The 24,586-nt window shown below is 49.0% G+C and overlaps 3 protein-coding genes across 7 annotated transcripts; all 3 read right to left on the reverse strand.

Moving 5' to 3' along the window:
• Positions 1–5,040, reverse strand: LOC120664990 (thioredoxin H-type-like). Of its 3 annotated transcripts, none has more exons than XM_039944397.1 (3): positions 4,781–5,040; positions 3,382–3,504; positions 1–3,285 (listed from the first exon to the last, which is right to left on the reverse strand). In XM_039944397.1, the coding sequence occupies exon 3, from the start codon at positions 2,253–2,255 to the stop codon at positions 105–107; it is 2,151 nt and encodes a 716-aa protein (XP_039800331.1). In that variant the 5' UTR covers positions 2,256–3,285; positions 3,382–3,504; positions 4,781–5,040; the 3' UTR covers positions 1–104. The 3 variants fall into 3 exon arrangements, with proteins under 3 accessions (XP_039800331.1, XP_039800332.1, XP_039800333.1); XM_039944398.1 differs by having other exon boundaries at positions 4,676–4,781; XM_039944399.1 differs by having other exon boundaries at positions 2,874–3,285; positions 4,781–5,039.
• Positions 5,041–7,585: 2,545 nt separating this feature from the next.
• On the reverse strand, positions 7,586–20,858 carry LOC120667644 (jacalin-related lectin 3-like). The gene is made up of 13 exons (XM_039947679.1): positions 20,044–20,858; positions 17,988–18,223; positions 17,756–17,896; positions 17,232–17,663; positions 16,952–17,040; positions 14,563–14,653; positions 10,837–10,914; positions 10,172–10,390; positions 9,390–9,845; positions 9,066–9,308; positions 8,591–8,986; positions 8,249–8,464; positions 7,586–8,104 (listed from the first exon to the last, which is right to left on the reverse strand). The coding sequence occupies exons 1-13, from the start codon at positions 20,528–20,530 to the stop codon at positions 7,808–7,810; spliced, it is 3,381 nt and encodes a 1,126-aa protein (XP_039803613.1). The 5' UTR covers positions 20,531–20,858; the 3' UTR covers positions 7,586–7,807.
• Positions 13,100–15,340, reverse strand: LOC120664991. 3 transcript variants are annotated; one of them, XM_039944401.1, is made up of 4 exons: positions 15,043–15,340; positions 14,873–14,938; positions 14,563–14,628; positions 13,100–13,388 (listed from the first exon to the last, which is right to left on the reverse strand). In XM_039944401.1, exons 1-4 carry the CDS (start codon positions 15,125–15,127, stop codon positions 13,372–13,374), a joined length of 234 nt encoding a protein of 77 aa, XP_039800335.1. In that variant the 5' UTR covers positions 15,128–15,340; the 3' UTR covers positions 13,100–13,371. The 3 variants fall into 3 exon arrangements, with proteins under 3 accessions (XP_039800335.1, XP_039800336.1, XP_039800334.1); XM_039944402.1 differs by having other exon boundaries at positions 13,383–13,515; XM_039944400.1 differs by lacking the exon at positions 13,100–13,388 and adding an exon at positions 13,990–14,428.
• Positions 20,859–24,586: the final 3,728 nt, after the last annotated feature.

Here is a 24,586-nt window from a genome sequence, read left to right on the forward strand (position 1 = left end):
GGCCACGATTAGCATGTTCTGGGCTTTCAAACCACCAAATGGCCCAAATATGGCTTTGCGTATTTTAGTGACGGGGAAATAAATCAAGCTACTCAGCGCACGCATCATTGCCGGTGCATGACCGGCGGTCGCTCCAGGACGCCAGCGTGAGACAGCAGCGCCCACAGGTGCGTCATGAACTCGCCGCCCGCGCCGAGCATCTCGGCGTGGATGTCCACGTTGTCCGACGGCGCGAGGAACAGCAGGAACTCCATCCAGAACTCGGCCAGCACCTCCCACCGCCGCGCGTCGGCGGGCACGGCCGCCCTGAGCTGGCCCCAGAGCACCGCCGCCCGCTCCATGACGGTGGCGCTCCCCGCTCTCTCGTACGTGCCGCCCTCCTGCAGGTGCGGCAGCTCCGCCGCTCCTATCTCCCCAAGCCTGTTCAGTATGCTGCTCACCGTCCGGCAGCCGTCGAGGTGGTCCCGCGCCTGCTGCACCGCCGAGTCGAAGATCTGCTCGGTGTGGTAGCTTGGGTCCGGCAGCATCTCCGGGACGAAGGCCACCAGGTAGGCGCAGTAGTTGGAGAGCTTCGTCGCGATGAGCCGGTGGTGCTCGTCACTGGTGGCGGCGCGGCCGGCCGGCCGGCCGTTGTAGTCCCAGTCGCAGCTCGTGGTCACGACGTGCCACGCCAGGATCTGGTCAGTGAGCTTGGGAAGCCTGCACGCCCACGCCAGGCGCGGCAGGTGGTGCCTCCGCAGGGTGGCGACGCCATTGCTGAGCCGGCAGTGGCTCTGCTTCAACCAGAGAAGCACGGCGCGCTTCACCTCGGGCGGCAGCGGCTTCCTCCGGCCCCGCTTCTGGCCCTGCCGCCGCGGCTCCACCAGGTAGAGCGTCAGCCAGGAGAGCAGGTTGCAGGGGCGGTGGTGGAACCGCTTCAGGAGCACGTACTGGCCGACCTTGTCCTCCCAGTACTTGGTCTCCGGCGGCGTGATGCTCTCCTTCCACCAGAGGTGGGTCCGCCGCCGCTTCGACCACGGCCGGCCGTCGCGCACGCACCGGTACACGGTCTTGACGTACCTCCAGTTGGAGGCGAAGCCGTCCACCGCCTGGAACACCTCGAGCCCCGCGGTGATCACGACGACGAGCATCGTGACGGAGCGGTCGAGGTCGCGCACGCCGACGTGGAGGCGGTGGTAGCCGGGGCCGAGCGTGCCGAAGAAGGCCGTCCACATGGTCAGCCCCGCCACGGCGACGGCGATGCAGATGTACGTCTTGGCACCCACCAGCACGATGTTCCTGGTGTAGAAGAAGTCGTAGAGGAAGGCGAGCTCCGCCTCGACGACCCGGAAGGCGGCGTCGGGGCCGGTGGCGCCAGCGTGGATGAGCCCGGTCAGCACGAGGTCGCGGGCCTTGTCGGAGCCGGCCTCCGCCGGGACGTACCCGTAGAACCGCCGCTTGAGCAGCTTGAACAGGGCGAACGCGAGGCAGAAGTCCTTGGCCCTGTCCTTCTCGACATCACTGTAGGCCTGCTGGTCGATCCACCGGTAAACTTGGTCGATGGTGACGACCGATTTGGCGGCGCTCTGGTAGAGCATGTTGTCCCGGGCGGGGTGGCCGCCGTTGTGGATGACCGGATCCATGGTCTCCTCGCCGTGGAAGATGTACCTGTACCCTCGCATGGTGGCGGGGTCAGGGGGCAGATCGCCGGGGGCGAGGTCCTCCTCGACGGCCATGTACTCGGCGACCACCTTGACGGACATGTCGGGGCGGCTGGTCTCGATCATCTCGGTGATCTTGGCGGCCGTCTTGAGCACGTTGAGCGCCCAGAACGCCCAGATGGCGGCCCGGTAGCTGGCGTTCCGGCCGGTGGCGTTGACGATGAGCCAGAGCACGAGGCCTGTCTGGAGGACGTGCTGCAGCAGCAGCTTCTTGCGCTGGTCGACGTCGCGGCGGCTGTGCACGGGCGCCGAGTAGGCGCTCGCCTGGATGAGGAGCAGCGCGGCCGCCCAGAGCACGAACGTCTCGCCGCGGAAGGGCCCGTCCTGGATGATCCCCACGGCGTAGGAGACCACCACGTAGGACATGGAGTAGGCCATCCACATGGCGCCGCGGAGGAGCTTGTCGCTGCTCCGGCGGTTCGCGGAGCCGTAGAGCACCAGGGCGGCGAGGATGAGCGCGCTCAGGAGCACGACCGCCTCCAACCGCAACAGGCTGCCCTGCACCGTGCTGAGGCTCTCCCTGATGCCGCGTATGGCTGCCCGGCTCACCGCCATGGCGGATGAACTTGTCGGATAGATTAACTAGCAGGCCTGTGATCTTGAAATGGCTGGAGCAGATAGATCATGGAAAGCGAACGCCTTGATCCATGAAGGAAGAAGACGAAAGGGGACCGAAGCAGAAACAAGCAAGAAAAGAAAAGAGATGGAAACGGAATTGGAATTGGTGTCCATTTGCAAGATGCTAAGATGGCTTCTTCTGAGGGCTGTGGCCTTGAGGGATTGTGGCGGTGGCATTCGATGCAAGGTAAGAATCTCCCCCAAAGTTTCAAGAAACATTTGGTGAGAAACCTTTCTTCCCTCTGAAACCTGTCAGATACAAACAGATAGCAGCTGGTAAATTTGCCTTTGCACGAGTGGTGAGGAGAAGCTCCAAAGCTTGGACCAATGAATGGTACCAGGTGAAGAAAAGGATATATCCCATACACCATGGTTTGGAGATGAACGTGCAAAAAAGCAGATATCAGCTCTCGAAACCAGGACCATGATTTTGTAAAGCTAAAGACTTGAGTGCTCAGGGAGAGCAAGCATACTGGCTTGATAACTCATGACTGCAATTACCATTGCACTTTCAAGAAATTGCAAGTCAATAATAATGAGCGGCTGGTAGACAAGTAACCTTAAAAACTAGATGACTATGATAGTCAAATATTTTCCAAGATATCTGATTCACCATTATAACATCTCAGCTCAAAGAGGAAGCTGGAAACATGATATGCAAAGCACAATCTTGGAACAAGCAAGGCCTGATCTTATCATTATCCAGAAACTGGGCAGCAGAGTAGGATAGTTAATACTACATACGAAGTACCATCGTAGAGGCACTAGTTCTCTCTGAGTTGATGCTGCTTCTTATTTAGGCGAATACTACTTCACTATAGCATTACTGGTCTACATGGGTCATGTGGAACGCAAGCTTCTGGACCAGTTCGTCCTTCATTGCGCCAACAACCCTGTCCTTGACGTCACCTTCCTTCATGAACAGGAAGGTCGGCATCGCCTCGACACTGAATTGCTCAGTAATGGCCTGCTTAGAAAATCGAACTTGTTAGGAAAACATACAAAGGAAGAAACAAGGAAGTTGTATTACGATAATCTGCAACGATGACAGAAGTTCTACAACCTTCAGTTCATCAACATCAACCTTCAGGAAAACAGCATTTGGATGCTTCTTGGCCAAATCAGCGAAAATTGGAGCCATGATGCGGCATGGCCCACACCAAGATGCGGTGAAGTCGATCACCACCTATTGTTGAGAAAAGTATATTAGCATGTATTCAACAGAAGTGTGCTAAATATGGTTCGACAAGGGATAATACTGTTGCTGTTCAATGATTAAGAATGACTACCTGATCTTGCATTACAAACGGAGATTATTTGTTGCGTAATGATGTAAAATATGCAATTCGACCGAATTCTTGATTAAACAGTGCAAAAGTCTCAACAGATCATGGTTTAGTGTTCTTGTGACTTAACATGCTCGGTTTTAGGATAGAACTTGAATGCACTATGGTATGAGTATAAACAATTCAATTGGGGTAGAATTTAAGCATTAGAAAATTAAGAGATGCTTTCACATAAATGCATGCTTCCATCAAGTTCAAAGGGAGCAACACATGTATCTCTGTAGATTATAAAACAGTGAAGTACCAATACGAACTTCTAGAGTAACACTACAGAAAACATGTTGCAGCAGTTTTAAAAGCAGCTATGCCATCTGAATATCAGCAATATTGTAAGACACTAGTAGTATATTATGTTCGTAAACATGAACCTGAAGCTGAAAGAGGGACGAACCATCAAAGCAGCAGCCCTATACGCTTTTCATGTTTAAAGAAAAGCAATGAAGCACACAACATAATTACCTCAATTCGCCAAACAAGAGTACAACCCCACAAAAGATATTTTGTTGGAGTATTTGCTACTATTTCTCATATCTGATGCTACCCTACCTTATCTGCTGTCATCACATTTTCCACCTACCGGAACAACCAAAGCTCAGACTAAAGATATTTGAAAATAGAGCACGCGATTTTGGAAAAACGATAAATTAAGATTTGCCTGGGATAAACCGTGCTTCTTCAATGCCTCAATGGTATAAATAATCCCTAACACTAGAATGAAATAGGAAAAGCTTAAATGCTCCCAAATCACCCAAAATAATCAGAAAAAAAAATCCAACTTGATTACGGACAGATTCAACCCCAGAGTACTCTTGGCCTGGGTATAGGTGGAAAGTGATGAACAGCCCAAGGTGAACCCTAATTAATAAACCATACCGAACCCAAACTGTTCCAACTTTTTACAGATCGGCACAAACCAAGACAATCCAGTCAAAATACAATTTATCCAGCAGATTCTGATAAGAACAGAGGTACGTAGGGACTGATCTAGGTTTTTTTCGAGAAAGGGTTTACCTGGCTCTTATAGAAAGCGAATAAGAACAGTCACCAATCCGGACCGATCTAGGTTAATTCCTCGCGGCAACAGAAACAAAAAAAAAGAAAAGAAGAAAAGGGTACCAGCTTCTTGGCGCTGTTGGCGCTCTCGATATTGGTGCTCCACTCGTCCAGGCTGTGGATCGCGATCACCGACCCCTCAGCCGGTGCCTCCGGTGTCGCCGCCTCCGTCGCCGGAGTTGCCATCTCTGTCTCGCGGGCGCGCACTACCGCTCTCTTCTTTCTCACGCGATGAGTGGACACACTGGACCTGGACGGACGGATGCGGTTGTTGTGTTGGGTCTCCCTCTCCTCCTCGGGCCGCGTCCCGATAGATATCTGCCCATTCGGGGAATCAAATTTATCCTGTGGGACCACGTTACGAATATGCCCTCGCGCACAGGGGAAATTACCATCAGAGGCTCCGTCCATGGTAGGTCCCTTGGCGTCTCCGCTGTCCGATCAGGCGATCAGGAGCGAACGGGTTGGGTGGGCGAGTTCACTGTTCAGGCCAAAGCGGCAACTTTTGGTTTTTCCAGTGGCACACTGGCTGTGCGGCTGTGCCGGCGTCAGACTCACAGTACTGGTTGTCTTTCATCAAGCAGGCCGCTGCTTACGCTTTGCCCGTGCTCCTTGCCAGTTTCCGTTGCTGCTAATCATTGTGACTTTTGCATGCTCATTGTTGTTATTTGTTGCCAGATGAACGGAATCCGGAGGTAAAAAAAAAAAGAATATGCATAAAATTAATATTTTCACAGCACGTCTGGTCTGGTAGAGGGTAATTGGTAAGAGGGAGCTAGAGTTTAATATAAGAGTTTATGAATTATAAATCTATGGGGTAGGAATGGGACTCTAGATGTTGATCGAACGCTTGTTCAGTTGTTCTGCTATTGTAACTCAGGCTGAAATGAATCGCCCAATACTTTTCAAATCCATAACGGTACCAAATACTGTACGTGGATGGCATGATGCTGTATATTCTTTATGATGAGAAATTTTAGTTCACATGGCTTATGCTACTTATGGGCATAATTCATGATACAAACTTTTTAGTTCATTTTGCGTAGCAATCTTTGATCATTCAAAGTTTCAGACAAGTTAAGTATTTCGAAATTTCGATATTTGACATTCAATTCGCACGCTACACACAATTTAACACTCAATTTGCAAATCTCTTGAAATATAACATCCAGTTCTTTCGATTTAGGTGTTTTCAACCCATTTTCTCAATTTCTCTGATTTTCCGTCTTATTTTCATTGTACAACCCATCTAAAAAGATGATATTGCCTCTACCTTATCCTTGCTGTTGGGTCGCGTTAGGCGCACCGTGGCCGCCCAACTAATGGTTTGGGTTGAAATGGGTTTAGTGGATTGAGTTTTGATATAAATTGTGTTTAAGTAGATTTAAATGAATTGTATTAGCTAATGGAGTGGGGTGGAGCGGGTTCTATGTAAATATGGATTGGAGTGGATTGTGGTGGGCTGAAATGGATTCTTTATGCAAAACAGTATAACTATATATAAATGTCGGTCTCATAAGAGCCGGACCTTAAACATAAAACACCACGTTCACATTATAAAATTTTTTATCAAAATTGACTGAAATTTGCTGAAGATGGCTCAATATGACTAGCTGCTGCTTTGTGCAAAGCAGTGTGGCTAGAATTACACGTGGCTCCCACCCTAGAAATTAAACATCGCGTTCACACTATAAAATTTATCGAAATTGACTGAAATTTGTTGGAGATGTCAGTATGACTAGGAGCTATTCTGTGCAAAGCAGCGTGCCTAGAATTATACGTGGGTTCCACATCAAGAGCCTGACCCTAGAAATAAAACATCGCGTTCACACAATAAAATTTTATCGAAATTAACAAAAATTTATTGGACATGACTCAGTATAACTGACAGCTACTCTATGCAAAACGGTGTAGCAAAATGTACACTATAAATTGTTTTTGGAAAACAAGTTTTTATTGGGTTGTAACTAGAGTTTGGCTAATAGTTTATTACATCATAAGCTAAAATGTTTAGATTGGATTGGTTTGTCATGGTGGTGGTTTGGAGGGGTGTGGGTAATATTAATTTTTCTAATAAAAATAAATTGGTGTGGGTATAGTTTGGTTTTGCAGGGCGACACACCGGGGCTCGCAGCTATGGAGGGTCTGTTTGGTTTGAGACTGGCCAAAGCTGCTTGAGCCAGACAGCGCTCCCATGGGTTCGATTTTGATCCTCCGGGGCTGAGATTGCTGCCTGGCGAGTGAGCTGCCTGCCGGGCCTCCAACCAAACCAGCCCTGAACCCGCGGCGACAGCCTGATCCGTGGGCTCGGGCGAGGCAACGGGATTGGCCACGGCTGCGCTGCCGCCGCCGCCAGCATGTTGGGCGACAGGTTCACCTGCTCCAGCGCCCGACTCTGCAGCTCCGCCGGGTAGTCCCGGACGCAACCGATGTGCGCGCCGGCGCCGCTCGTCGACTTCACCTGCGAGCGGTCGCTGGTCTTGCTGCTTGCGGCGTCCGCTACCTCCGTTGGGGCATCAGCTCATCCGAGAGAAGAGAGGGATGGACAGAGACGCAGGCCGGTTATGGTTGGATCGATTCGATCCGATCGATTTCGATTGATTTGGTCAGGGTAAAACGGGAAGTTAAGTGACAGCTAATTGAAAACGGAAAGGAAAATGGTGACGTCAAGAAAAGGAGGGGAAATCCCTCAAATTGAAACAATTCGTGTGCACAAAGTTATAATTCGAAAGGTTTACAAATTGAGTGTCAAATCGTGTGGGACGTGCGGATTGAATGTCAAATATTGAAATTTCTTAGTAGATGGAGTACCCTGTTTGTGCAGTCACGAGTCACGACGAGGCGCAACGAGTTTTCAAACAAGTGTGGTACTGACAGTGTATTCAAATTCAACAGAAAAGGAGGTAATCGGGCAATTTACATCTATTAAATTTGATAGCGTTTCCTAGTTATGCAATAAAAATCACCATTCGAGAAGTCCGCCCTGGATACGGGGAAATGAACTCAAATGCCGCCACCAAACAACGCCCAAAATTACATCTCTTATAAGCTGAAACTACATACTATTTTGACCTGCCCGGCAATCAGAATTCAGAAGAGGTACTTCGACAGCACGTACTTGGGGGCAGGCCTCCTGTCCACGAGCCAGTGCTGCATGTGCACGCCGATGGCGTCCAGGTGCTGCCCGCTGCGGCCGTGGAAGCCCACCACCTTCCCCTCCGTCATCGCCGACGAGAAGTAGGCGCCGGCCTCATCACCGAACGGCCCGTACTTGCCCCGGTTGGTGATGAACGTCAGCGACCTCAGGACCCGGGGCCCGTCCTCCATGCTCGTGTTGTAGTAGCCGTACACGCACGTCAGCACCTCGTGGGGGTAGTCCAGCTTCACCTGCACACGCGTTCAGAGGAAAGAAGATGTCATGCTACTAAAGAAATATGCAGAATCCATGTGCTCAGCAAGCACTGATCATGTCATGTCTTGGAACGACGATGGATGGACAAGTGAACTAGAAGCTTTTGATATGCCACTCACCCTGTGGGTTATGTGGCCGCTGTTCCCATGCCTTGCAGACCAGATGGAGTATCCATCTCTGTCATACTCAACCTGAATCGACCCGATGAAAGCACCTCTCATGATGTAGATTTGTTTCACCCCGGTGTAGACGCCGTCATCCCATGGCCGGCCTCCCTCCCCGCCCCATGGCCCTGGTCCCATTGGAACCGGTTCTTTCACCATGCCATAAGCAACCTGCAGAGTGGTCCAAATGCATCGGTCATTGTCTGTTTCAGCTATCTCCTCTGCAGAAATGCTGTCGATGGTCCCACACTCTTTCATGAATTGACTTAGAGTTCATGCTTGCAAGAATTCAGTTACCTCATTGTTTGTATACGTATCACTCTGCGCTTGAGCAAGCATGTTGTAATGAAATGATGGGCTAGTAGCGGTTGTCGTCGGTCTACTAACAAATCGCTGTGGGGCCACCTTGCCTTCCTGCACATGAACTCCAAATCGCTGTGGGGCCACCTTGCCTTCCTGCACATGAACTCCAATGCCATCGATGTACCACCCCTCCCTGCCATGAAATCCTACTATCCTTCCATCGGTAAAACTCGTCGAGAAGTATGTGCCACACTCATCCCCGTATGGTCCGTACGTTCGCTTGTTTGTGTGGAATGTGAGCGATCTGACCACGGTCGGGCCCATGATTATCGCCGAGTCATAAAACCCAGTAATATGAGTCAATACCTCTGATGGGAAATCGAACACTATCTGCAGGACAAAAGCTTCAGATCATCCAAACCTATTAATTGTTACTGTTGAGCAAAGAACTGCACTGCAGTCATATTACCTTGTCAGGTGAAACACCTCCGCTGAATCCATGCTTGTTGCCCCATACTGCCTGCCCGTTTCGATCATACAACACCTTCATGGAAGAAATTCCCACTGCACGTGTCAAATTGATCTGCCACACACCAGTGTAGATCCCATCGTCAAAGATGGTGCCACCACTTCCACCCCAGGGACCGTAAGTCTGAGGGCTGCTCATGGCTGCAGCTCCTCTATCTCCATGGTAACTGGGGAAAGAAACCATCTGCAAGGCAAAGTTGATATTTCAGAATTTGACGGTTGTTGATCAGGCACATAGCAAATATAGTGGGCTAGTTTGTCAAACCTTGTTCCAGACAGCTCCATCACTGTAGTCTGGTGATGGGTTTGCATACTGTTTTGGTTGATTGCTAGCATAAACAGCATAGCTGTCGCCTCTATCTCGCACAGCAAGGACCATGTCAGCCCCAGTATCACCTCTAGTGAAGCTGTATCCATTTCTACTATGTGCACTTGGGAGGCTTCTGGGTGTGGCTGGAGAATTCAATGGATTTGGAAAATGCACTTGCTTCAGATAAAAGCCTATTGAGTTGAGATATGACCCAGACCTTCCATGAAATCCAATGATCTTGCCACTGCTCACAGGAAGTGAGAAAGGCGTCCCATCTTCGGTGCCAAAAGGTCCATACTTTGAACTGTTGCTCTGAAATGTTAGCGATCTTATGATCACTGGAGTCCCGCAGACAGACCCGTAGTGTCCACTTACAGACACGAGGACTTCATCTGGAAAATCTAGCTTCACCTGCAGAATGCAAAGCAAAAAGAACACTGTTAAACGGACATGAAAACTGATTTGAACTTCTGAGCTTCAGCATCAATACAGAAGCACTTGTCTGAACTAGAATGGCAATCAAATTAAGCTTGCAGAGCATAACTTCGTTGCAGCTTCAGTAAACCAGTTAAAAAAATGGCAAGTATCTTTCAAGCTCATCAGTATTCAAAACTTTATGCATATGTTTATACCTGTAAGCATTAAAAATAGTAATCATAGAGATCTCTAGATAGGGTTATTTTGCTACCAAACTAGAAAAGCTACAAATGCTTCAGTGAGGATTAAGTAAACTACACCTTATCTGTTTCGGAGCCTCCATCAGTGCCCCCATGTGTCTCTGACCAAACCGATCTTCCTTTCAGATCATACTCAATCCTTATAGAGTCGATAGCTGCACCATGGGTGACCACAATCTGGCGTATTGTTGAGTACACACCGTCATCCCATGGGTACCCTCCTGTCCCTCCCCATGGTCCAACCACTATGGGGCTCTTCCCGTTAATGGCTTTGATGCTCTAGTATACATAAATAAGAAAATTTTGTTAGAGCATGGTAACAGAACTTGAATTCTACAAGCTTTATGATATACCATGAAACCATTGTGTTTTCAACTTTTCAATTCATTGACGGTGAAAGCAAAGTATGGCTATGCCATATTCAGTTAGGAACCATTTCCAGGGAAGGAAAAAGTAGCACCAGATGCAAGTCCTGTTCCAGACTCTAAGATTTCTAAGAAATTCAAGTGGTCCAGAAGCGTCCAATTCCAGAACTAGCAAATGAAAACATCAAATATTATGTCGTGTGCTGTGACCCCAACTATTCTGCCCAATTATAGGATGGCATTTTTGGAGGTCCTATGCATGTGTAGAAGTTCATTAACCAATTGTTGACCCATATATGTTCATGAATGCAAAAACAGAAACATGCACACACAAGCTCACGAACAAGCAAAACAATGTACCATTTTTCGTTGCGCAAATAGTCTCAAACACTTGAGAGTAAGAGAACTGAGCTTATGCCTTCTACTATTGCCCGCCTGCTACTGCGTTGTGGGCTTATTAAGACAAGAAGAAGCACGCACCTGCCAATATATAGGATGACTAGAGCAAAGGATGCCAAGGCCAAACCAGCCACTGGCCACAAGCAGGCGCCAGCGTTAACGGTAGAGGAGACCTGAAAGCAACCAAGGGAACTCGATTCTCTGACCTACTGGAGCCAATTCATCCACAAAGGAAACATGACCCTGATGCGATTATCAGTCTTTTTCCAGCCTCCCGTATTCGCCTTTTACTGATCTCTGATCCCGGGCCACACCGGCTTTGCATGATGCCCTGCAAAACTAGCGATGGGAAATTAAAGAAGCCACATATTTTATGATATCGATCCTGTAATAGATGGTTTCTCACTCGTTATTCTGCGTGCTGCGTGTGTGGGTGTGTGGTGGAACTCACCTAGCAGAACGTAATTTGTTGGGTTCTTGATTCCAACTTCGAGAAGGGGATTGCTTTTCCTTGCTTGGCACTTTTTCACTGGGCTCTTGACTTCTTTTCAAGCAGTGAACGCACTGACTAAATGGAAATTAATTAATTTCCTGAACCTTAGTTCTGTGTCATGACAATTTCATCAATCTGAACATGAAGTAAAAAAAAAAAGATAGAAAACAATGGAAAAAGTTAACAGATCAATCTAGAAATGTTCTTTTCGCTTGCTTCACCTCTGGAAGCGCCGTGGAGTTCGATGCCGTCTTGGCCCCGAGCGCCTCCCAAGCGAAAACGAATTTAGTGGTGAGCTCTTTTTTTTTTTTTTGCCATCCTTGTGCGCGTTGGCGTCGGGGAGAGGAATCGCGGGGAAGAGCGAACCACCACCAGCAGCGAACGCGCGCTCGAATCGGGGAGGGTCGCGTCACTCACCTCACGCTCACCGCCACGGCGCCACCGCCGGCCTCTCGCGTTCGCGGCTGGCCGGCTGGGCGGGCGGGTTCGCAGCGTGTGGCGCCACCAGCAGCGGCGTAACGAGATCGGAATATATATCTCCCAGGGGATAATGCGATGCCCCGCCGCGGCATCGGCGAGGGCGCGGGGGTGTGGGCACATTTTCTACCGACGTGGGAGCAGGACGCGCAGAGCTTGGTTCCTAAGTTCAGAGTACAAGCCCATACTAGGAGCTTTTCATTCAGGATTTGGTTTTGACGCCACCAGAACATTCGGCGCGCAATGCGCGCCCTGCTATTTCAACAATCAAATCCAACAATAGAATCAAATGATATTTAAGACAATAAATTCTCTATTTTTTATTGTTAGAAGGTAAAATAGACTCTTATTGTTATGATCATTTGATGGACAGACATCTCTAAACAGCAGTAAAGTACACCAAACCTAAAAAAGAAGGTACAATCCCTCGCTAAGATTTCACCTCATTCAAGCACAAATGAATACCAAATGGAAATAAATTCTATATCATTTTTGTCCTAACTAAGATATTTCTGAAATTTTCATTCATGCGAATTGATTCAAAACTTTGTTAGCACTTCTGCAGCCTTGGAAGAATGCTTTGGATCATCTTAAACACTAATACAAGCTGCAATCAAAAGGAGTTAATTGAGTTTATCTTAAGATCCCTTGTTCATCTTCATCCAGAAGCACCTCCAGAGAGAGACGACAAAATCCGGTAAAATTAATAAAGCTCTGAACATGGCCATGAACATAAACTGAAAATGAAACTGAATCTATCTCTACAACACAACATACTTCCATAAGCATACTACAGAATCTACACAGATCAGTAGCTTGCACAATGTTGAAATACCCTAAAAATAATACATTCAATAAGTAGGAAAATGTTTTGGCCACAATATCCCTCCAAGACAGAATATTATGGAAAACTTTTGGATCTATTGTCAGTGTGCAACTAAAAACAATACTACCAATTACTACAGCTACAACCCAGTATAATATTTTTGACTGAGCTTGGTAATGTTTAATAGCTGACGATATGGAGAAAGAATGAGAACACAATATATACAGTCAATGATGCAGACCGAGCGTAGCTCGGTTGGTGCGACCTCCCGGTGGGGAGCGCACCCGCCCGGGTTCGAGCCCGTGGTGCTGCAGAAAAAAATCTCCTCGCCTGTCCCATGTCCAAAGCACGTGTATGGTCCGGCCTACTCACAAGGCGACGGACCCCGTGTACGGGTGGGGGCAGAGGTTTGGGGGTTTTTCGGCCTGTGTGAGAAGGTCTTCTTCTTAATACAATACCGTAGGGGAGGTCTTTCTCCCCACAGGTCGAGTTTTTTTTATACAGTCAATGATCAAAATATTACCTCGCATTATGTTCGGTCCTCTGAACACAAATTTTTCCTAGTTGCTTTGCTGGCAGACATTTCAATGTTTATATATCTACAATCTTTGCTTCAACTCCTGAGACAAGTGATCCAGTTGACCCAAATTGATGAGCTTGTCCTTTTTCTGGGTACTCTAAAGATATGATTCCACAAGTTTCAGTCATTCCATAGCCCTGCACGAGGAGCGCCATACACCATGAAATTTAGGCATGACAAGGTCGTGCAGGCGATGCGCAGCCAGCCGCCGCCCTCGCCGCCGATGGCGACGCGGCCGGCTACCAGTTCAAGGTCTCACAGTAGCTGATAGGAAAAATGATGGCATGTAGGAAGAAGATCCAGCATTGAGTAATCAATCTTAAATTTACATAAGCATGATAAAAATGAAATAGAGCAGTTCGTGATTCCTTGCACAGTATCATAAAAGAGTGCACTTGTTACAAATAAAAAAGAAATCACTGCCACCAAAAGTTGGTTCATGCATAATGACATACATGGTTATGTTTGTTAAAAAAAGAAACAGGTGGTTATGGTTTCCAAAAATAAAAAAGCGATAATGAAGACTTGTAAACTGAATTTTAGATGCTGTCAGAGATGTCTAGCACACCAGGTTCAGTAGAAGTTCAGGGCTTGTCGTGTGAATACGGAATTAAAATTGAAGATGGATTAGTAAGTGCAAAAAGATCTACTCACTTGAGCCGCTAGTAAAAATGTGAAAACGAATGTAAACTGAAATATTCACGAGCAACAAGAATGGCACTACTACTTTCAAATGTCGACATTGAATGAGATTACAGTTCTATAAGCACAGTTCTTGGTTCGAGAGAAATAATACAGACAGTGGGGATGGTTTCTTTTAACGTTTGCAATCTCCACTTGAAGTTAATCAGGGAAATTTATTCATACTTCTAGCATGACAAGATTCGTAGAGTAAAGTGCACCAGAGCCCAGAAATGTGCCAAAGATAAAAAGAAACGGGCATATTTTACTATGTGTACACTGTACAGGAGCAAGGTTGCTAACGCAACATGACACTGACAATAATCACACACTGAATACCAATGCACTAACAACTCTTTGGAGCATCGGTCAGACAAATGTGGTACATCACAATTCACAAAACAAAATAACTGAAAATTCCTGTTTGCAGCACGACTTATTACTTGAGATCCACCTCTGGTTTGTTGTTGCCTCTCAACTTCTTGCAAGGAAAATTCTAGCGGCAAAGGAAAAACGCAGATCACCTAAGTTATGCTTCTGATGAATTGAGAGCAGCAGCAGGAGCAATGTTACAAGGAACGGCAGGTACATCACCGCCTCCAGAGTGGGAGGGAGTCGAGCTGAAAGTACCTGGAGGCACATCGCCGCCTCCAGAGTGTTCCGGATGCAAGTGAGGTACAACCGCAGCGTATTGACCTGCGAGAATAGATTCGCATTAATGCTGCCAGATGTTGATGATTTAGCACACGCCGAAATGAAGCGCGGTCAGCATAAAAGGGCAAGCCAAAAAGATTTTGCTAGCAGTTTGAAGCCGAGAGATACAGAGGTGGCTGGAGGAAGAGTCGATTTGAGACCAAAATCGGCTAGATCTCACGGTTCAGGCAGACCCCGTTGCTCCGGAGGGGGCAAGGCGATTGATGGAATCAAGGTGAGTGCTTACCATGGTCGGCGCGGCGCGTCGGGGTCGCTACCTGCCCGGGACGGAGTAGGCGGAGGCGGAGGGATGCTGTCGAGGAGAGAGCGGTGGTGGCCAGCGTGGAGGTGAGCGCGGTGGTCGGGAACCGGTTGGGAGGGTGGGAAAACCAGAGACGGGACGGGACTGCGGCACACCTCGCCGCTGGTCGACGCGCTGCCGGCCTCCCCCGAGCCGCTCGCGCTGCCGAACTTCCTCCGCCTCTTCCCGCACGTCTTCCATCTCCGCGCCCCGCTCCCGCTCTCCCTCTCGCTGACCCCCACCGTCGTGGACCTCAGCGCCGAGCTTACGCGTCGCGTCGAAGGCAGGCAGAGAGGGCAAGGGGAGGGGAGGCGGCGGGGAGGCTGAGAGGAGGGATGGAGCGAGGGAGGGGAGGTGGCGGCGGGGAGGGAGAGAGAGGGCGGCGTCGAGGACGAGGGTTTGGGTTCGGGTTGGGGGAAGGGGGCGGGGGGTGACCGGTTGGGTGGTGGGAGGGGGTGCTTGGAAAATCGCCTCAAGGTGGTTTCTGCAAAAATGGCAGCACCATCGATTTTTCTCTTCTTTGTGTCAAAATAAATTTTGTTACGAGGGTTTATCTGTAAAATATATGCATATGATTGCTGTACAGGTCGGACATATTGGATTGGATTGTGATTTCTATGAAAATGAAGGGTGTTTTTGCAAAATATTCGGAGTTCACTGGAGACGCCACGCGTCAACCTTTTCCCGTGGAGTGCGGGGAGGAGAGCAAGGGCGAGTAGGTTTTAATCAAGCTGATCCCATGGGTCTCCTCCCGTCTCTCCTGCACCGTGAAAAGCACAGACGACGTTGATGCTCAGGTTCTGCACTTCTCCTGTTGCGCTGCCAAGTTGGCGGAACCTGGAAGGGGAACGCCGGAAGACCCTGAACTTAACATTAATTTCTACATAAGTTTGTTCAACTCGAGTCGATACAAATTTCTTGCATTGCAAATGGACCACAACAATGTACTAACCATCAGCTGAACTGACCGGCTGTTTTTGCTGGGAGACAGATTCCTCGTTAGCATCGTTGCTATACTGGTCACCCAAAGCGATCAGTTGGGAGTCGGTTCCTGGGAAGCGTCAACCGATGCTCGGCAACCGCGGTTGGGTTGCACAATTCACAAGTTTTTCTGACATTCTGATTCCATAAGTTTCTACGATTCCCACAAGTGATGTATAATGGACCTATTTGCGGACACCATTGAAAATAGAGCATCAACATGAAAAGATCGATGAATGTCCTACCCCTTACATACTCCCTCCATCCAATTTTGATAAATATATTTCAAAAACTTAAATATCCAAAAATGATGGCTACATTTGCTATTGGCATGGTTGTGATAATAAATAGCACTAGTAATGAGAAGTTCCCAATTAAAACATTGGAGGACCAACAAAAAATCTGTGTTGTATTTATTAAATTAATAAGCACACGTGTTGTTCTTGGTCATTGTGCCATATGCAAATCTATCAAAATTGAATGGAGGGAGTATAAGCTACTAGAGCTTTTCAAAAAAAAACATATAAGCTACTAGAATTATACAACTTCATTTTTTGTTGCGAGGGCACAACAATTTCATATGCTGATTATTTGTTCTTCATTATGCATCTTTCTGTAACATAACCACAAAACATGGTACAAGTATCTCTTTATTTGGCATGGTCCTCAGCTGCAGTACGGATGGACTGGAATAAATCATCCGTGCAGGGGCTCTCTAATACAAGTCCGACATGTACAATCGTGGAATTTCACACCGGAGTATGGTTCATCATAAATACAGAGCAAATCTGGGCATCTCGGTGCAACCCAGTGGTGTAGATTAAGAGCATGCGAGAATTGGAAGGGCACCTGAAAAAGCCAGCTTGCCTAGACCTACTGCTCGCCCATGAGCTTGCTCTGTAAATTGTTGGGAGACCGAATGATCAGAATAAATGAATGACTAGGATCCATTTTGGTAAGATACAGATGTCAAAGATATCAGTGCTACCTAAAACCAAGTTTACTTAAATCTTACCTTCCATCCATAACTGACTCTATGTTCACTAATCCATCAGTTCCAACAAACCATTCCAAGAGGGAATTTTAGAGAAAGACTGCTTCTTTCCTTCTATACCAGAAAAGTTGCCATTGGCCTGCAATGTTTTAAACGATTATAAATTATAAAACAACAAGTACCATAACTGAAAAATGAAAGGTAATCAAACAAACACATGAATTAATTTAGAAAGATTGGAACAAATGATATAACCCTGAGTCAGGTCAGGCCCCAATCACAAGCATGGTAAAAGTTCAAACAAATTCCACAAATATCTAGCATACGTACCCTAAGACACTGGGCGCGAACTGTATCGCAAATAGGATAGTCATGAGAGCAACAGTAACGGTTATCCTTGCAGCAAACTGCATTGTCCAGTCCACAGCAGCTCCAAGAAAGGCAAAAGCCCAAGATGCGCCATGAGCAACAACAAGTGGATCCTTCAGGACAGTAGGTAAGCAGACTGCATTTGGTTGGGCCAGGGCCTGGTGAAGGAGGAGGATTCGGGCTTGTTTTGGTAGGAAATGATGGCATCATGTTTATACCGCAGAGACCACTGGAATCACCAGTGTTCCGGTGCATATGCATGTAGCCCTTCATTCCCCAACTTTCACCCCAAGAATTTTTCACGACCCAGTAGTCCTTGCCACTTTCGGAGCCATAACCCACGATTAGCACAGCATGATCAAGAGATGTTGGACATGGACCATCAAAGATACCCTGCATAGGGGAATATTAGGAGATTACAATAAAATGGTTTACCCTTATGTAACACATGTTAGTGAGAGGATAACCAAACGCTGCTCATGTACCTTGGAGTATAGCTGAAATGCTCTGGCGCTGCCACATATTCCCACGCTAACTGGTTGCTGGGCAACAGCCTGGAGCAATAAGTCCTCTTTGTTGGAAGGAACATCAGAGTAACCATCAATTGTCACAACTCGCCTTTTCAGCTGTGATATAAGCAAATACAGCACATGAACACGGCATGGTTAAAGGCATCTAGACAGTTTGTGAGGGTACTTTTCTACAACCCCATGTTACCTTGTTCTTGTTGCATGTTCCATCTACTTCACGATAGGGATAATCCTCCTCTGTGTCAATTCCACCATTTTTAACCACGAACTTAAAAGCATAGTCCATGAGGCCACCACCACAGCCGCTATTGTATGATCTGTCACAGTCAATTAGTTCCTGTTCAGAAAGACTAACCAGCGAGCCTGTCTTGATTTTGTTTATTCCTTCAATAGCACCTGTAGCGGAAAAGCTCCAACAGGCTCCTGAATAACAAAAAAGACACAATTACTTGCATAACTGGTGCAATTATTGATTGGAAATTGGTGGTAAACTAGCACCAACATTTAAAAGTGAAATATCATTAAGAAGGCATTATCAACAGAAGGAAACAAAACCTTTTTTTATTTGAGGAAGTTGGGAAGGGAAATCCTACCTAATTTTCATTGAATCATACAATAAAACTAGTACACGCCAAAACAAAAACTAGATACAAGTCAAGGGAAACAGACCAAGTTGTGACAGGCATCACTCATACTTGGCTGATACTACTACTACTCCCTACATTGTAAAACAAGATCTGATAATGTTCTTATGTGCTCCCATCTATACTTGTGCCTTCAATTTTTACCCAAGGCAGTCTAGCATATCCCAACAGAACACTGAGTTACTGGAAACATGAGCATTGGTAGTTACAGGAATCTTATGAATAACATAAGTATCACTTGTATTATATATACAAAAGATCTGCACCTATTCCAACAGCAAGAAAATCCATCCATATAGGCAGTTCTTTAACGGCTTAGTGCAAACACTGTAAATAGCCACAAGACCTATTGAAGTTCAATTTAACATCTCATAAAGCCGCTATGAAGAATCTTGTATAAAACTTTTTAGTGCGATCTCATATGAAACTAGAGGTGTGACTCTTGATCTTGGATTTATCGAGCAGTCACAGAGGTTGGTTCCGGTTCCACAGTTCCATCCCAACCATAGCAAAGCTTGCAGACAAACTTTGAAACATCTAGTTCATAAATCGCAACAATCCTATACATGAAATTCTTAATTAAAGGCTGGCTGGTGTTACCTCACTAGGCCAAGGAAAGTTTATGTGCTTATACAGGATGACAAACACAAGGTGTGACAGAATTCACTGCATTTCTAACTGGTCAATTATGTGTTCTGTTTCACTGCGCCTAGCGAACCACAAGAGTAAAATCGGCAGGCCCGGGCGCATGGGCGTGCAGCCTGTGCGCCCACACAGGGCCCCCATTTTTTTGGGCCCCAAATTTTTTTCGCTGCCCATCAAATCAAGCCCTTTAGAACAACTCTAGTAGATCCTCTAAACAGATCATATCCCAAGTTTGGAGGATTAAAGAAAAAATGCATTTCAGCAGACTCTCTATTTTTGGGAAGATCCCCAGAATCTCTCATCCCTCCATTTCTAGAGTCTCTATGGAGTCCTCTATTATAAATTGAAATTCATGGCTATTGCTGGAGTTGAAATAAATTTAGAAGCCACTAAAAAATAGAAGCAACTCTCATTTAACATTTAGAATGTTTGATTTAGAGGCTATATATTGCTGGAGCTGCTCTTAGCCCAGCAATTACTAACCAGCTTCTGTCTTGTTCCTAACTGGCCGACCCAAATGTAATTGACGGACACTGGACACACGCCCCTACCAAAAGGCTGACAGCCTGCTAGCTTGCTCAACTGCGTTCGAATCTCGCCTGTTGCCGATCATGCCATTATGACTCACAAGCTCAAAGCCGACAAAGCTGCGACTGCTATTCTATTTCGCTATTCTATTAGGCCTCACTTTAAAATCTTGTACAGGGCCCAGTTTATGCCGGCACGGCCCTGAAAATCGGTTTGCAACAGCCTCAGCTCCCTTTTACTGTTGAGCTTGGATTCTAGGAATCGAATCTGACTAGCATTAGGAACGGCCATATGGATATTTGACTCACTGTATTAGTGTTTGCACTCCATTTTAATGTGCTAAGCTACTGGCTGTCAAAAGTATCCCTAACAAGCAATCGGGGCAACAAATCCAGGCGTAGAACAGATCGAGGAATTTCGGCTCACCGCAGCTGCCCTGGTCCTTGACCTTGGTGACGGCCCCGCTCTTCCTCCAGTCCACCGCATCGGGCACCGCGGCGACGCCGCCGCCGAGCCCCCCGTACAGGGGCGGGCCGGCGCTCCGGAGCGTCGCCCCGGCCCGGCCGGCCGCGAGGCGGCCGAGGCGCGCGGCTCGGAATTCGTCGTGCGTGAGGTCCGCGAAGGCGTTGAGCGCGAGCGTGTAGGACGGGGCCGACCCGCCGCCGCCTGCGGCGTTGGCGTTGGCGCTGGCGCTGGCGCGGGCGTTGTGCGCCGCCACGAAGGCCGCGTTGTCGGCGAACACCGCGAGCCGCGCCGCGCGCTCCTCGGGCGTGGCGTAGGCCCTGCCGTGCTCCACGCACCACGCGTCGAACAGCGCCTCGTGCGCCGACGGGTCCACGGCATCTGCAGCAGCAGCCGCCGCCGCCGAGGCGGCGAGCAGCAGGAGCAGGGGGAGGTAGAGCACGGAGGGCATTTCGGCGATTCCCCCCTCCGTCGCGTCGCCTGCTCTGGTGGGTCTGGGTCGGAGCAGAGGAACCGTGGCGGAGTTTAAGTAGGGTTTGGGTCCGGTGGGAGTGGACTGGGGGTGTTGTCCACCCCACCCCGGGGAGGCGGAGAGCGGAGAACGGGAGAAGGGTGGAGAAGGGGAAGACGACGACGAGGTCGTCTTGGACCAAATGGCGAGACGACCAGGCGGCCGATTGGATGGAGCCCTGCTATGAACAGAGAGAGCAGAGCAAGAACGTGGACGGCGGCGAGCCTGGGCGAGCCCGCGAGCCCGCGAGGGAGCAGATTGGTCCAGGAGGCGTACAAGCTTGTGATACACGTGGGGGTGGGGACGACAGAGCCTGTAGGTTGTGGGAACCGCCTCTGCTCGTCGGTCTGGGGCCTGCATCAGGCCACGCAACAACGCAGCTCAGCCTTCAGTTTCATCATCATCAATGGAAAATGGTCAGGCTCGACTGCTCGAGGGCTCATTCCAATGACAAAAAAAAAAAAACTCCGGTGTGTGAGCACTGAGCAATGCTGTGCCTGTGTCGTGTCACCGTGTGTGGGCGCTGAATGAGAAGAGGAGATCGCGACGTGTTTTCTTGTGGACTTGGCGATCCAGGTGTCGGTTTACCGTGGGCAGAGATTTCCGGGCGGTGCTAGCATAGTCGATAAAAAGACCTCGATGATCACACAAGGCTGCTGTGGCGTGCGGTGTTGGGCGGGTTAGCTAAGTGTTAGTATTGTTCGTCTAGTTGTAGCTAGTGGCTAGTGCTGATTTATTATGAAATAAATATTATTGATGGACTAATAGCTGGTGTTAATTTAGTACGAAAGGAAAATACTACTAATTGATTTGGTTCACAAGCCAACCAAACAGAGCCACTAGCTCAGTCGCGCTCTTAGTACTTGATGATAGAGGCAAGAAACGATCAGGTAGTGTTTGGAGACGCATCAGGTTATGATAAAAAGGATATGGACTGGGATATAAAAGGGCTGGGTTTAGGGGATAGTGGAAGTATAGCGCTGATCAGTTACTGCGAACGGGTTCACCACAGAAATGGGCTGGGGAGAATCGGCGCCTTGCTTGTTTGGTAGCCTACTTTCTTTACCGGCCCATGGAAGCCTGCCCATCAACAATCTTACGGAGCTTGGTGTGGTGCTTGCAACCTTGGATCGCAGCTTGGCCGCGTTCTGACAAGTGTGATGACCATTTTCAATCCAAAATGTGTCCACCAAAAATGAGTAGGAAGTTCATCTAATTCTCTACCCTGGCGTCTGTTGCTATTTTCGATTCGATCTTTTTTCACCGTTTGAAAACGGATCTCCCGTGGCCCAAACTGTTCAGGAAGAGAAGTTTGGGCAACGGGTAAAGACTAGCTAAACGGTTGAACATGAAACACAACTTGAAACAGTCGATTCAACGGGTAAAGACTAGCTAAACGCCTGAACATGAACTGCCAGGCAACGTATGTGTAGCGTTTATTCGTGCAAAACTTGCTCTTCGTGCCTTGCTGCAAACCATGCCCAGACCGGGTAGCAAAAAAGGCCTCGGCAAAACAACTTGGACAACATTTTTACTCGTAGTCTCGAGCTCTCCCCCCGTGTTGCTCAGAATACGTTCCTACAGGCTACAATTCGGTGCGCGTTTGCAACATCGACTCCTTGTTTAGTTGCCTTCAAAATTTTATAAGATTTTCTGTCACAATGAATCTTTGAACGCATGCATGAAGTATTAAATATAGTTAAACAAAATAACTAATTACACAATTTGTCTATAATTAGCGAGACGAATCTTTTGAGTCTAATTAACTCATAATTAGATAATAATTATCAAATACAAACGAAATTGCTACAGTACTTACAACCAAAAGATTATGCACCTAAACATGAATTCGATATTTTGAAAAAGAATAAAGACGGAGAAAAGTAGAAAACAAGGAAGATCGGTATCATGACACAGATCGGTTGATGCTTGCAGTGGGGCGGGGCGCGACCGCGCATCGGGCCGTGCGATCAGGAAGCGACGGCGCAGGAGCACGCTGGGTGTTTCGTCAGATGCAAGTCAGGCGCGAGGCGAACCCCCCCCCCCCCCCCCCCCCCCCACCGAGGCCGCGCTAATTTAAAGCGAGTCCCGGGCAAAATCAAATCTCCGCGTCCCCCCCTTCCGCCGTCTTTTTGCTTTCTTGCTCTTGCCCTAAACCCTCTCCCGATCTCGCTCTCGACTCAACCCACCACCCGCCCCGATCCGATCCCAGACCGGGCGCGATGCCTCCCCCCACGGAGACGCCGTTCCCTCCCGGCGGCGACGGCGTGTTCGCCCCCGCCGACGACGGGCTCCTCGCCCTCCTCCGCCGGAAGCTCGCGGGCGAGCCCCTCCCCACCGCCGCCGCCGCGCATTTCCACGACGCGGACATCTACGCCACCGACCCTGCCGCGCTCACGGCGGCCCACCGCCCGGCCCCGCCGGCGAGGAAGGGGGAGGGCGGCTCCTGGTTCTTCTTCACCCACGTGCGGCCCAAGAGCGCCAGCGACACCCGCAAGTCCCGCCGGGTCGGCGGCGGCGAGGGCACGTGGCACTCCGAGCGCGCGCCCCGGCGCGTGCTCGACGGCGAGGGCAACTGCGTCGGCCACGGCCAGTACTTCTCGTACAAGCGCAGGGCCGGCAGCGGCAGGAGCTGCAACGAGCGGACCGACTGGTACATGGTGGAGTTCAGCGACGATCAGGGGGCCGACCACGACCGCGTCCGCGGCGGCGAGCCCCAGCTGGTTCTTTGCAAGATCTACAAGGCGCACACCCACTCGCGCAGCTCCAGCGGATCCGCGTCGTCGTCTGCATCAGCGCGCAAGAGGAAGGCTACTGACGACAGCGCCGATCTGGCCTCTGCTCCCGTGATGGCGAAGCGGCGGCTTTTCGAATCCCCTGCTCCAGTTCTGGTGGTCACGCCGCAGGAAGAGCTCAGCACTATGGCGCGGTATAACCTAGCGGCGTGGCAGGAGAACTGCAGCTCTACAGCCGTACCTGGCTCTGCTCTCGGATCCATTCCAGGGACGTCGCATGCCAGCTCTGAAGGCCATGCCGATCTGGCCTCTGCTCCCGTGAAGGCGAGGCGAAGGCTTTTCGATTCCCCTGTTCCAGTTCCGGCGGTCATGTTCTTGACGCTGGAAGAGCTCAGCGGTGCCTTGTATAACCATGAGGCGTGGCAGAACAACAGCAGCAGCTTTACAGCCACACTTGATTCTGCTCTCGGATCCGAGCCAGGGATGACATCGCAGGAAAAACTCAGCTCTGAAGGTTGGCTTGACTTGCAGGACAGCAGCGGTGCTACAGAAGACTACGCTTTCAGACCTGAACCAGAGCCGTCACAGGAGCAGGACAAGATCACTTCTAGTAAGTCTATTCATAGCTTCTGGATGCCTGAGACGGACGAAACAATGAGCTTCTTGACGGCCGGCGATGCCCCTCCCGCTCCCGCTCCCGCTCCCGCTCCTGCTCCTGCTTACTGGGATTCGGGAGCCTCGTTCCCTGCTTCTTGGATCGGCAATGACATCCCGTCGCCCTGTTCCCGCCGTTGGTTTCTTGGAGCGCCAACTTACGGCGATGAGCTAGGTAGTGCTGGTGCTGCACCCACAGTCACAGGTGCGTCGAACACGTGCAGCATGCCCTCTTCTGCTGTTTCACCGGCGACGGCGTCTTCTTGGTGGTGCGACATTTGGACCTGCTGATCGTTGGGCAGTTCCCTCATGACCTGGACAAGGTGCTTTTGAGTTGCTGGAGTGCGTAAGCACGTTCTCCTGTTGTTCGATGACTGATGACAGATTTTTGACAAGATCTCACCTTGGAAGTCCCGATGTTCTTCGACCTGTTGTTTTAGTTGGTAGAAGGACATATATTTGTTCAGTTATGTTGTTATTAAAACGTTATTGTGCTACGCTTTTTGACAGGATATTAAAGCCCATTATTTGCTTTCACTGTCTCCCGTGTTCAATCTAAAATTTTGGATGTTTGTTTGGATCAGTTTCCCATCAAAGCATTCTCAAG

The sequence above is a fragment of the Panicum virgatum genome, chromosome 3N (genome assembly GCF_016808335.1).
Source record: "Panicum virgatum strain AP13 chromosome 3N, P.virgatum_v5, whole genome shotgun sequence".
NCBI classification, from domain to species: Eukaryota; Viridiplantae; Streptophyta; class Magnoliopsida; order Poales; family Poaceae; genus Panicum; species Panicum virgatum.